The following is a 13,733-nucleotide window of genomic DNA, read 5'->3' on the forward strand; positions in this document are numbered from 1 at the left end:
ACAGTATCAACCATAAGTTGATAGCAAGCCACAATATCAGCCATAAAATGAATTTGGACAAAGTTAAAATGATTATTCTTTTTTAGACAGTGGTTTATTGGTTTTAATTCATTTATTGATAATATGCTGTGTCTTCCCCAGGTAGAGTATGAGTCTTTAAGTCCCCATATACGAGTTGAGTTTCAAGTGCTGACGGAATCTGCTACGTTTGCCATCAATGGCACAGGAGTCATCTCAACAAGAACCAAACTGGACTATGAATCCCAGAAAAACTACACACTGACCATTTCCTTGTCAGATGGGAACACTACTGACTATGCTACAGTGTTTGTCACAGTTCTAGATGTCAATGACAACAGTCCTGTGTTTGGTGCAACCAACACCACCGTTAATATTCTTGAGGACGTGCCACCTGGAACGAGTGTCACCAGGGTGTCAGCAACAGATGTGGATGAGGGATTCAATGGGCTAGTGGTTTATTCTCTGAAAGGTGGGGAAGGCAAAATGGATATTGACACCTCAGGATTAATTTTGCTGGAAAAGGAACTGGACAGAGAAACCCAAGACTTGTATAACTTAACAGTGATCGCCAGGGACCAAGGCCAACCCGCGCGGTCGACAGCTCTCAACGTGACAGTCATCGTTGGTGATGTGAATGACAACCCTCCAGTCTTCTCATCCAGTGTATACATAGTGGATGTCCCTGAAAATGAAGTGGTGGGAAGGGCACTGCTGACAGTGTCTGCTACTGACTTGGATGCTGGGGACAACGCCCTGGTGAAGTACCAAATTGTCAGCCAGGAGCCCCCAACCCCCTCACCGATGTTCCTTGTCAATGCAACCACAGGCCAGCTCAGCCTGAGCCAGCAGCTGGATTATGAGACCATAAAGCGTTTTCTAGTAGAAGTGGAGGCATCAGATGGAGGTCAGCCAAGTCTCAGCAATAAAACCCTCGTAGTTGTGAATGTAGTAGATGTCAACGATAACCCACCAGAGTTCAGCCAGGAAGCTTATCAGATATCTGTGTTTGAGAACCTTCAGAAGGGAAGTCCTGTCTACACGTTCAGTGTTGCTGACAAGGACGAGGTAGGTACCAGATTATTCTCACCCTGATAAATCAGAGGTGACACGGTTTCCTCGGTTTTAAAGCAGTGTAAATGCTTCTTGCAGTTCAGACTCCACTGAACTGTGTGTTGCTGCTCCTCACATCATGGGGATTAGTCTTGGAGAGCTCTAGGGAGAAGGAATGTCTAGGACCACAAGGGCTTCCACATACCACAGTTCCTGTTTGCCAAAGAAGTCCAGTATTCCCACAGCTCAGGGTGCAGGATTTCATGTATTATACCTGCCAAAGCACTTGTACTTTTGTAATGAGAACTCCTATAAAAAGGCCAGGTATTAGTATTAATATGATTATTTTTTGAACTTAAATATTAATCATGTTAATCTCAAATGAACTATGTTTTCTTTCTAGGCTGGCTTTTCTCAGGGACACTTTATTCATAACAGTACCTCATTTACTGTGGATATGCCTGGAATACTTTCGTTAAGGAATGACACAGAACTGGACAGGGAGACTACATCTGCATTCACTTTACAAGTAAATCTGGGGACAGACTTTTCAGTTTTGGCTCATTTCTACTTCACTCCCTTGAACACCTTTTATATCTCTATCAGGGGTTAAAATGTCCACTAAAACTCCATTTTTGTTCCTGACTTTGGCAGGTGTGGGCAGTTGATGCTGACACAAATGGGCTTAATTCCAGTGCCCTGTTCCATGTCACTGTTCTGGATGTCAATGACAACAACCCTGAGTTCCAGATGCAGCCATACAATTTTGAGATTCCAGAAGGAGAGTACATGTCAAGTGCTCCCACCAAAGTTGGAAATGTGACTGCTACTGATTTGGATGAGGGAGAGAATGCCCGAATTACTTATTACTTATCAGCTGAGGATGGGGATAATCCATACAGCATCCAACAGGTAAGGGGTTTGGATGTGCTGAAAACAATATTCAGGTACTGCTTTTCATGCAGTTACTTGGCACAGGTAAAAACACATCAGGTTTTACCTTTTTACACATCAGGTAAAAAGAGCTGGCAGGTACCATTCTAATGCACATCAAAACCAGCACCTGCCCTGTAGGTTGGAAATATGTGTTGATGTTCAAAAACTAAGACATACTTGTCAGGTGTTGCTTGGAATCTGAACTTGCTCAAAGGAGAACAGATTATTTCAATCCCTCATCTCCTCTGAGAATTCAGTGTATAATTGTAATCAAAATGATCTGTGCATTGAACCACATTCCCTTCTCTAGGATGGAACCATTTTGGTGACTGGCTCTGTAGACAGAGAAACCAAAGAGAAGTATGAGCTGCTCTTGGTGGCATCTGATAACGGAGCTCCTCGAAGGCAGGTAAAGAGGAACGTGTTATGCTTTGTTTGCAGCTGCTTTTTCTTCAGGAAGTTAAGTGTCTGTGCTTTTTCTGAACGATGGTTTTCTCCTCTCACACACCAGAATTTCACCCGTGTCAGCATTCAAGTGTTAGATGTGAATGATAACCCTCCTCAGTTCACAAAGGCTCAGTACTCAGCCAGTGTAAGAGTGGCAACAGCAGAGGAAGGAGAGTTTGTGCTGGCAGTGTCTGCTACTGACCCTGATGCTGGGAACAACTCAGTCATTTCATACAGGTAAAATCCCTGTGGTGACAATAATCCCTCGTTAATGAGTGTCTGCTGGGAAAGAAGCAAACAGAAAGGTATTTTTATTTCTCACAAAGTATTTTTATTGGTCTGAAGAAGGATAAGATCTGCTCACAGACATTTTACAAGTGCTGTAATCACTTGTGACTTCTAAACTCAGGAAGGACAGTCCTTACTCTGTGTTTTAGAGCTTATTGAACCATGACTGTGTCATAAGAGAGAAACTTGGCAAAAAAACCCCAAAGCCAAAATTTGTTTGAATTTCTGAGAGTTTGAAAAATGTGTTGGAGTTCCTGTGTGGGAAGTAAGTGAATCTCTGAGAATGAGAGTGTCTTTTCACACATCTTCTGTCTGCTGGGAGGAGGAGATCAAGAAATACTAACTTTCATGATGCACCATGCATAGAAAAATTAATGGAGATAGACTTTTGTATGACCTCTATGTCATGGAAAACACCAGGATACCTTGGGATGAAAAGCATGGATTGAGAAGGACAGATGAATGAACCAGTAAAATTGTGGGTGTTTAAAACTATTCTCTTGAAAGAGAATATTTTTAACTGTGAGATGGTGTTCTACCTTAAACATGCTACTTTTTCCTGTGAGCAATTCAGTTATCTGTGAGAGTTTGCAGAACACCAGGAATTAGCAGGTCATTCCAGGTGAATGCTACTTGGCTTTCTTCTCTTGCTGAATATGCAGCTGAGTGTGCAATATCTGCCTTCTAGTTGTGGGAAAATCAAATGCTTGGGGTATAATGGGAGCTGAAGACATGAATGCTGTTTTTTTTTCCCATGATGGAAAACATACTTGGAATTTAAAAGGCCAATATATTTAGGCTAATGACACAGCAATTAAAACCTGCTCTTTATAAAAAGGCAAATACTGTCTGTTGAGTGCTCCTTACAGCTGCAGCAGTAAGTAGATGGTCATTAATATGAATACTCTCCTGATTTCTCTTTAATCAGCTTCATGGATCCTTCTGATGATTTCCATATAAATACCCTCACTGGAGAAATCACCCTCAGCAGGAGCTTGGACCACATCACAGCTGACACAGTTGTCACACTGACAGTTGTTGCTGCTGATCATGGAGTTCCCCAGCTGACATCACAGGGTAAAATGTCTTTTAAAACCTTTTGTACTTTTCCCCACATAAACATAACCCTTGCAAACCTTTAAATTGGAAATTAATCCCATTGCTGTCAAGTCAAACTGAGTTTAGGGCAAAAATACCCCATGTTGCATTTCAGGAATAATGAATATTTGCTTTTTACCCTTTGATTTCCTCCAAGCTGATCATCTTAACAGAAAACTTGGGTTAGACTTAATTTTTTTAAGATTAATTTATTGCAGTTGTACTTATGGTACAAACCCCAGGATTCACAGCTCTACTCACTCTAAAAAGATGTATTCAAATAATATTGATGATGTGTTTCTCTTTCAGTTTTCCTTTATTTTCTTAGAATTAGGAACATTTAAAGAAACAGGAACTTGCAAGTAACCCTCAAATGAGTTTCTGTTCTTTCATAAAATATTGACTCACATGGCATTTTCTGTAACTTCTTCATGTGTTTTTTGGAGGCTAACTTTGATTTATCATGAACAGGAGAAACAACTGATTTTCTTAAAATTGGATGAGTGGTCACAACAGAAATTGCACTTATGGTTTTATGTGTAGCCTTTCTCTTTTGTTACAAAGCAATTTAGTGTAGGAGTTTTAAGAAGTGTAAAACACCTGCACATCCCACTAACTTGCCATTTGTGATCCTTGCTCTCCTGTCCTACTGAGGCAACACTTCTGTGATCAGTGAAGTGATCTGGGGTTACTCTGGAACATAAATTAGGTATAAAAGGCATCATGTTTTATGTTACATATTATTCCTTGTTACTATTGATTTCTTTTTTCTTGTCATTCTTCTTTCCCACATGATAATTTCTGTCATTTTCTGCTAGTTCCTCAAAAATTTAAGGAAATAGAGCACAGATCATGATGATTGTAGCCACAACTTCCCTATTTTAATTTGCTTTCTCTCATTAGTCTCTGTCACTCTCTACTTGCTGGTAAATGACACCAGCTTCGGGCTGACTTTTGAGAGCTCCAACTACGAGTTCAGCATTGATGAGAACAAGCCATCAGGGACTGCAGTGGGCTCTGTGAAGGCTCTGACTGGAAGCATAGCTGTGCAGGTGGTGTATTCCCTGAAATCCCACCGGGACAAGTTCTCCGTGGGTGACCAAGGAGACATCGTGACCCTCGTCGGGCTCGATCGGGAAGAAGTCGACCTGTACAGCATCATCGTGGAGGCTGTGGATTCTGTGCTGCCACCCAACACAGCTGTGGCTTTGGTATGGAACAGGCATTCCCAAAGGTTTTTTATAAAGGAATATGAAATATCTTTTAAAGAAACCCAAGAATTGAGCAATATCCACATAAGTGCCTTCTGTTATGCAAGCACAAAAGCTTTGACAGCCTTTCATTTAACTTCAGGTTTTCTATCCTGAGGAGATATTACCATCTTGAAATATTGTCCCTTCACAGATTGAAATATTGTCACTTCACAGATTGAAATATTGGCACTTCAGAGATTGCATCACTTCCTGAGAGTCCCTCTGTGAACAGCCCATAACCAGAGAAACCCACAAACACCAAAACCGAGTCTGTGCATAGCTCTGGAAAATCATGATGCAGATGAGCCCAAAAGCCCCAGATTATTAATTCTCCTCATCTCTTCCACTTAGAGTAGATGTTATCTCATACATATGTTATCTTGCAGCTGAGAATTAAAAAAATAAAACAATGCTGAGGTTGTGGAAATGTTCAAATGCCAAAAAATGCTGAATTTGTTATGTATCCCTTTGTTTTTTGGGGGTTTTGTTGCTTTTTTCCCTATAGGCTTCCATAGGCTAAAATGAATCAAAATTCTCCTTCAAATACCATTTCTACAGCTCAAATTTGTGTCTCTTGTTTTTTTTTCTTTTCTTATAGGTAACTGTGAGAGTTAATGATGTCAATGACAATTCTCCAGTTTTCCCAGCGTGGATTCAAACTAAATTATCGGCTCCCGAGAATGCAACTGGTCTGGACTTGGGCACATATTCTGCTACTGATCTGGATATAGGAGTTAATGCACTTATAACCTACTCTCTGGAAGATGATTTTGCTGGAACATTCCATATTGACAATTCTACTGGCAAGCTGATGACAAGAACATCCTTAGACAGAGAAATGGTGGACAGCTATGAGTTGAAAATAATAGTAAGTTGACAAACTTTTGAGGCGAGTTCACAGAATTCTCAACACAAGAAATGAGAAAATACTGAATCATCACAAGAAAACCACCTAATCTCAGAGAATTCCATTAGAATTCATTAATGAATTTTGACTGTTCCTTATGTTTTGCACCCGGATCTCCGTTTTCTGCTGTGTAAATTGGTTTTAGTGGATAAATGATCCATGAAGCCCAGATTTTAAAGGTTATTGTCACACAACAGCTTATTGTGACATCTGCAAAGCATTCCTGAGTCCATTTGAGACCAGTCCATGTTGTTTGTCCCTTTCCCTTACTTTTTCATTTTTCAAAAGCTAAGATGCTTAGACCTTTTAAAAAATAGCTGAAATGAGATTTTTCAAGTTAAAAAAAAAAAAAAAAAGAGGCATAAAGTTTCATTCACCAGCCATGAGGATATTTATTTATTCTCTCTAATTTAATTGGTTTTTACTGCTACTAATTAGATCAATTATTGTGCATACTAAGAAGCGTTCCAGCACTGGCCATCAGGTACAAATATATTTTAGGGACATTTTTTGCTGCTAACAAATAATTTCAGAGGTCAAGGAACTTGGGGAACATATTCAGGAAACCCACTAAAAATTGTGTAAATGTACCTATAGACTGGAATTTTCTATGGCCATGTACTGGATGCTCTTCACAGCCTGCTTTGTAGGCACTTCAAACCCTCAAAATGCAAGGGGTTTCCTTATTCTTTTAAATGCCACACCACAGATATCTGTGGTTTTGTGCTGATTAGTGCCATGTCTGGTCACATGGCGTGTTTGATCTGGATCCAGGCTTGAGCTTTTGATTAATTGCTAATGAAATGAGGCAGAGAGTGTGATGGGGTGAGGACACCACTGCAGGAAATGTGGCCACTAATCAACTACAAGGCTAGAACAATGTTACTGGGGGATAACTGGTCCAGCAGAAAGTCTTCAGAGACAAAGGTTCACAATTTTTGGATCAAAACTGAAATGGCAAAGTAAGTTTGTGTCAAAAGAGTTGCTTTTAATGACACATTTCTTCACAGGCCACCGATTCTGGCAAACCACCCCAATCTGCAAGCTTAGTGCTGAGCCTCACTGTGGAAGATGTGAATGACAACCCCCCAGTGTTCCCCCAGAAATCCTACTCTGTGACTGTGAGAGAGAATGAGCCTCCACACGTGGTAGGTGGCACTTGGAATAACCAGGCTGTTCTGCACTTGTGTTCTCCATGTAAACTTGGAAGGAGTAGTTATGTCTCATCACTGTGCATTGGGGAACGTAATTTTTTACTTTGTGGAGCCTGAAAAATCACAGAGCATGTTAATTTATGTGACAGTGACCACTGATCTTAAAGATCATCTCATTCCAGCTCCCTGCCATGGGCAGGGACTCCTTCCACTAGACCAGGTTTCTCAAAAGCTCCATTCAACCTGGCTTTAAACAGTTCCAGGGATGGGGCAGCCACAACTTCTCTGGGCAACCTCCCAGTATATCTGCCTTGCAGATATGACCTAATGATTTACAGGAATTGAAGGAAGAGATGTCACCTGAAAATCTGTAATAACTGTGACCATTCCTGCTGTGTCAGGATTTTAGCAAGGCAATTAATGGCCATATGACTAATTTGGTCAGTAAACACTGCGTGCTTCAGTGCCAGTCTTGGGTGTATGTTTTGCCACTCTCTTCATTCTGCTCCAAACCTTTTGTTTCTCTTTTTTCCCCCTCTCATTTAGATTTTGAATGCAGCAGCCACAGATGCAGATATAGGTTACAATGCCATTATTCAATACACCATAACTGGAGAGACAACTTCATTTCATGTTGGGGAACTTTCTGGAGACATTGCAACTCTTGAACCTCTGGACTATGAAAGTCGTTCCCAGTACACCTTTACTCTGAGAGCTTTCAATCCTGGAGAGCCAAATCTCCAGGACACAGCAAACATCACAGGTAGCTCTGCTTTACCACAGGAAATGTCCTTTCATTCCCCTTAGGGAATATTTCAGCATGTGTAATTATGAGGCATAAACATATGCAATACTAATATAGTCTGCTAAGGTAAATTATCAGAAATGATGATGTGATCTTTGCACTACAGCCAGATGGAAATTTAAAAAATATTTGCCTTGTCAAAAATGAAGATTTTTTTTTTTCACACAAACTATTCTCACTTCAGTATATTCACAGATTTTTCTATTATGTTTTTTTGAGCACTTATTGACATTTTGATTGAAAAGGTTCCCAAAAACGTGCTCCAGTTCTTTTACTGCTTGTTTACAGAAAGCCTGTTTCTAGGGTGATAAACGACACTGACAGAGATTTTTAGTGTTGTTAAAATAACAGTGCTTGTTTGCTGTTGCTTTTTTCCTCAAAAAAAAAAAAATTCAATTAATTTGTACTTTTGGGGGAAAAAAAAGATAAAAGTGAAGTTGGTATTCTAGGTTTTGGCCAGCCCTACTTTTGACCAGTATGACTGGAAGTATTAGTTTGTTTATTGTTTCTTGTTCTGTGTTATTTATGTTGCTCTATGGCCAGGTTCACTAATTGTGGACCATTATCCAGGTCATGTACAAATATAAAACTTAGCAATTTTGTCTCCCAATGCCAAGGCAAAGACTAGAGATACCAGAGAAATATGGGCACAGAAGGGAGCCCAGTGGAACAATATGATATTATTCCTGACAGATAGCAGTGACAGCATTCTAGCCAGGAGTGAAGTTATTACTTGAGCAGTAAATAATTTAATCCACAAAGGCAAGTATTTTGAAGTTCAGAAAACAAGGTTGCCATCTGGTTTAAATAGAAAGAGCTCCAACTCAGTTCAGAGGAGCTGTGCTGGATTGTATTAGCCGAAGAAATAGCTTGTGACTGTTTAGGCAAAACTCATCAAACTTGGACCTTCTTTCTCAGTTACTGTGGAAGATGTGAATGAAGAAGGACCTGTGTTTGACAAGCCCTCATATCACCAGCTCCTTCTGGACAATTCTACAGCTGGCACTCTGGTAGTAGATATTAATGCAAGAGATGAAGGCAAGGATTATGATGAGGGAATTATCTACAATATTACAGGTATGTTAGAGAAAAAAAATCTTCTGGCTGTTTGTTGCTGGGATACTTGAATAGTGCTAAACCACCAGGATGAGAGATAATGGTCATAAATTGAAACTGGCAGGTTCTGACTGGATATAAGGGGTAAAAATCCTCTGTGAGGATAAGCAGTGACTGAGAACAGAGAGATTCTCAGCACCTGATGGATCAAAACCTTGAGCAAACTGTGCTGAATTCACTTCTGACCCTGCTTTGAGCCAAGAGGTTGGATCAGAGGCCTCAGAAGGGCCCTTCCAGCCCAAATGATTCTATGACACAGAATCAAGAGAAACCAGGAGTGTCTTGCCCCAAGTCCCAGATCAGGATTTCCACCTGTGTCTCTTCAATCCCAGCTGTCTCTGCTGGTCCCACTGAACATCTCCAACACTTGTTTTCCTGTTTCCAGGTGGGAACTCAGAAGGCCTCTTTAATCTCTCCAGTACCACAGGAGAACTCAAGTTAACAAGAGACTTATCCAAACAAACTGAACCCCAGTATTACTCCTTGAATGTCACCGCTACGGATTCGGGTTTGCCGCCTCTTTCAACCTCTGTAAAGGTACTAAATTTTAGTGTCAGCTTGCACAGTTTATTCCCCAGCTTGTTTTGTTCTAAGCTGAGCATAACTACACCAGGAAATGGGTCTTAGTGAGGCAAAACTATGCAAAACACAGATCATTTCATTTCAGAAAAGACAGACAGGCTCTAGGCCCTGAGGGAGGAGGATTGGAGGAGTGAAGACTTCTGTACAAGGTCAAAGAGTGGGGCAGTCAGAGGGGATGTAATGGAAGTGTGTGATAAATAAACAGGAGGTGGCAAATAACGTGTTCCTGTTTATTTTCTTATAAAGCAAGAAAAAGTAATTTCTAAATTAACGACTGAGAGATGCAAATATGATTAAAAAAAATTTTTATACAGTGCTTAGAACTTGACGGTGATTTTTGCCACTAAATATTGCAGCAGAACTTAAAAAAAAAAAAAAAAAAGAACTAGAAATCTGTATGGATAAAGACACGTAGAAAATTGCCTTCAGCAATCTCAAAAGGTAGACTTACAAGCCATCATTCTTTAGAGCCTTGGACAGAAGCTGTCTGGCATCAGTTAGAAATAAGTGATCTTTATTTTGTGAAGCAATAGGCCTTCTTTATTTACCAGCTGTCACCTTTTTTTCATCTATAAAATCAGTTATAATGCTTTTAAAATACAGGGCTTCTGGTTATGCACTCTCCAGCGGAAGAATTTCTTGCAAACACATTTCAGTGCATCTCTGAGAGCTGTTTAGCTGGACAAGAAATGTGCTGCCTGTGATGAACTGGAATCCCTCTATTTAGCAAAGCAAACAGGTGAACCTCAAGCGATGAGGCTGCAGAGGTGTTTCCCTGACCTGCACTGCCTTCAGGACACTGATGTGCCCAAGCCAGCACACAGCAATCCTTCTTACTGCCCAAGTTCTGGACTTGTGCTGTTGCACACCTCAGTAGGAAGGTCTGCTCGAGCTGGGAACATCACCCCTGTGTCCATGTCCTTTTCTCTGCAGGTGTCAGTCACCGTCGTTCCCGTCGGCGTGTCCTTCCCGGTGTTCTCGGAGGCAACCTATCATCCTGCCCCTCTCAGTGAGAAGGCACTGCCAGACACATTTGTGGTGCAGACCAGTGTGTTGTACAGTGCCCCTGTGAGCTACACTGTTGTCTCTGGAGACGACAAGGGTAAGCTCTTGATGTGGAATAACAGGAAGGGGGTGTGTTAAACAACAGCACTGAGCTTTTGGGGTGTTTCTTCTCTCTTTCCTTTTGCCCTTATCTCAGTTCTGCAGCCACTAACACTGGAGGTGTATCAGCCCAGATGTACAAATTTGATCTGCATCAGGTGTGGGCACATGATTGAATTTCTGTCCCATTACCTGGCCTCCACCACCTCCATGCTTTGTCTGCTGCAGGAAGATCAGGTGGTACCTGGTCAGGCATAAAGTTACAGTGACTGGAGCAAAAATACCTGAAAGCATAAAGACTTCTGGTAGAAAAACTAACTCAACAATGTTTTCTTAACAAATGTGAGAGTGTAGATGGAGTTTCTGTAGGGTCAAGTGGATCAGTTCTTTGTCTATTTTTACTAAATATAGAGCTGATTTCATTGCATCATCAAACACAGACAGTTTCTAATTCTGGTTTTGTAAAATGTTTTGGATGAAGTTGTGGTCTCCTTGAACTTAGCTGCAGAATTCTTCATCTCCAGTAAGAACAAGACTTCAGAGAAAATTATATATATATATATATAAAAAATAATTTCCAACTGAAACAGGGACTGTTTCATAGGAAGGTGAAGACCTGAGTGGAGAGTGGTGGAGTGAATTTTCTCCCTTTTGGTTTCCATCTGACCTTCTGAATTGTTTCTTTTTGTTAATTACAACCCTGGATATGCCTGACACTCTTATAAATCTTGTAAAAATGTTGAATTTCATTTTGTTCTTTGAAAAATTCTGTAACATGTAATGCTCCTATAAATAACATGTAGTTTTCATTGAAGGATTCATATCTTCAGTTGCAACTAAAAAATTCATAACCAGAATAATTTCTGGGGGATTTTTTGTTTTGGTTTTTTTTTACAGGGTATTTCATGATAGATTCATCCAGTGGTGTCATAAGGACAACAAAGAATTTGAAACTGGAAGATTTTCCAGTAACTTTCAACGTTCGAGCAACAGATTCCACTGATGCTGCCATATTTACTGAAGTTCCAGTGGAGGTGGAAGTTATTGATGAAAATGATTTCCCTCCTGTTTTCCCATCCTCTCTGCTGGAAGCAACACTGGCAGAGGTAAGAAAGTGCCATCCAAACTGCATCACACTTTTATTATTGTTTTGAAGATTTATATATAATTTTTTTGATGAGAATAAAAGTAAACCTTCTGGAACTGGGCAGGTTTGCCCTTCTGTTCTGCCATGGGATGTTTTGAGGTTGCTTTCCAGCTGAAAATCCCAATACACAAAGAGAAGTGTCTAAAAGTGTGGACATATTGAAGGAAAACTGAACCTTTTAATAATAAGGGGCTCCATAAAGGAAGAACTACCATTCCATTTTGCATATTTCTACAAAGAGAACTTTCAGGTGCATTTAAAATCTGGTGGATGTGCTGGGCATAGACTCACTCAGCCTCTTGTAAGGGAGCTTCAGGCAGAGAAATAGCAGGGAAAAGTCTAGTTTAGCAATATTTCTGCTCCTGCTCATGTACAATCTGTTGTGATTCTTGCTGACACAGAGTGATCAGCAGCAGAAAACAAGCCAGATTTCAGTCAGATTTTCAGACAGGAAATCTGGTTGTCTACAAAACAAGCCACAGCATTTAATTATGCAGAAGCATCCAGCTCAGCATTTCACTCTTCAATTTTCAAGCATTTCACCTTTCACATTTTAATCTGCTGGCTGCTTTTTTTCAAAAAGAAGCCCAGTGATCATGTTAATATTTTATATAACACATACCTTGCCTTTGAGATCCCCAGCTGATGCTCTCTTAAATCAGTCACAACCCATTTAAAATGTAACCCATTTCTACCACTGAGCTAAATTTAGGTTCAATTATTACACCTATTTATTCAATTATTACACTTACTTGCAATGTTCCCAACTAGTTTAATGGAGGAGAGCTGGAATCACATTTCCCAACCTTAAAAAATTGATTTCCATGTGAAATATTTACACAGTTGGATCAAATAACTTCAGGTCTCAAATGGCTGTGCAAGTGAAACAGTGATATCCTCTGTCAATCTTGCTGCAAATGACATTGTTAGAAAGGAAGAACTGTATTATTTCTTTCCATAAGAGTAATTATTAGCCAAATAGTGTTCACAAAGAAATGTGATTTTGAAGTTGAGAACATCCACTGAGTTTCATGGGAGTAGAGGATGTTGAGCAGAAATAGCAGCAAGTCAGATGCTTGAGGTGTTGAGTCAGATCTGGGGTGCTGGAAGTCATGGAGATTTTTCTTCTCGAGGATTATTGCTACAGGAGGAGACATGAGGGCAGAAAAACAGTTATTTTCTGTAAATTAGAGAAAACAAGAGACTCTTACTCTGCTGAATAAGTTGCATAATTTTGATTTTAAAATCTCTATCCTACTGTGTGTGCAGTATCTGTTGCTTTCCCCCTTTCACATAATCCAAGGAATTGCAGCAAACCAGTCTCTGACAGCTCCAATCTTTCCTCATCCACAGAATTTAACAGCTACTGAGATTGTCCAGCTGAAAGCTCAGGATAATGATACAGGTAGAAATGGGTTGCTAACATATGGCATTCTTAATGGACATGGACTAAAATTCAGGATAAATGAAACAACTGGAGTTCTGTATTCCAATACCACCTTTGATTACGAAGAGGAACCTACCGAGTATCAGGTTTGCTTTAGATTTCTTCAGTCTTTTTTTTTATTCAGATCTCTTTATCTTTCTCTTGGATAACAGGTGACCCTTGTGTTTTTGTTTGGCTTGATATTGCTTGAACATTTTCTGCATTGGTTTAGAACAGGAGCAATCTCAAGATGTGAGGCTTTGTTAAAACAAGCCACTGCCTTCCAACTATAATGAAATTCAAGCACAGCTCACTGTTCACCTGCCCTACAAACAGTCCAGCACGTGAATAACTAATTTCACAGTGACAGCTCATGTATTCAGTGCTGTCTGCTTGAAT

The 13,733-nt window shown here is 40.2% G+C and overlaps 1 protein-coding gene across 1 annotated transcript in view; it reads left to right on the top strand.

Moving 5' to 3' along the window:
• Nucleotides 1-13,733, top strand: part of LOC135410742 (protocadherin Fat 4-like) — a 37,111-nt gene that overhangs the window by 13,945 nt on the left and 9,433 nt on the right. Inside the window, exons 16-30 of the mRNA XM_064647480.1 lie at nt 142-1,086; nt 1,475-1,600; nt 1,726-1,983; nt 2,318-2,416; nt 2,519-2,691; nt 3,671-3,819; nt 4,744-5,051; nt 5,692-5,961; nt 7,011-7,148; nt 7,701-7,917; nt 8,878-9,036; nt 9,461-9,612; nt 10,591-10,759; nt 11,659-11,867; nt 13,262-13,441. Of these exons, the coding sequence (XP_064503550.1) occupies nt 142-1,086; nt 1,475-1,600; nt 1,726-1,983; nt 2,318-2,416; nt 2,519-2,691; nt 3,671-3,819; nt 4,744-5,051; nt 5,692-5,961; nt 7,011-7,148; nt 7,701-7,917; nt 8,878-9,036; nt 9,461-9,612; nt 10,591-10,759; nt 11,659-11,867; nt 13,262-13,441 (3,552 nt within the window). The remainder of the gene's footprint in view (nt 1-141; nt 1,087-1,474; nt 1,601-1,725; nt 1,984-2,317; nt 2,417-2,518; nt 2,692-3,670; nt 3,820-4,743; nt 5,052-5,691; nt 5,962-7,010; nt 7,149-7,700; nt 7,918-8,877; nt 9,037-9,460; nt 9,613-10,590; nt 10,760-11,658; nt 11,868-13,261; nt 13,442-13,733) is intronic.

The sequence above is a fragment of the Pseudopipra pipra genome, chromosome 3 (assembly GCF_036250125.1).
Source record: "Pseudopipra pipra isolate bDixPip1 chromosome 3, bDixPip1.hap1, whole genome shotgun sequence".
In the NCBI taxonomy this organism is placed as follows: Eukaryota; Metazoa; Chordata; class Aves; order Passeriformes; family Pipridae; genus Pseudopipra; species Pseudopipra pipra.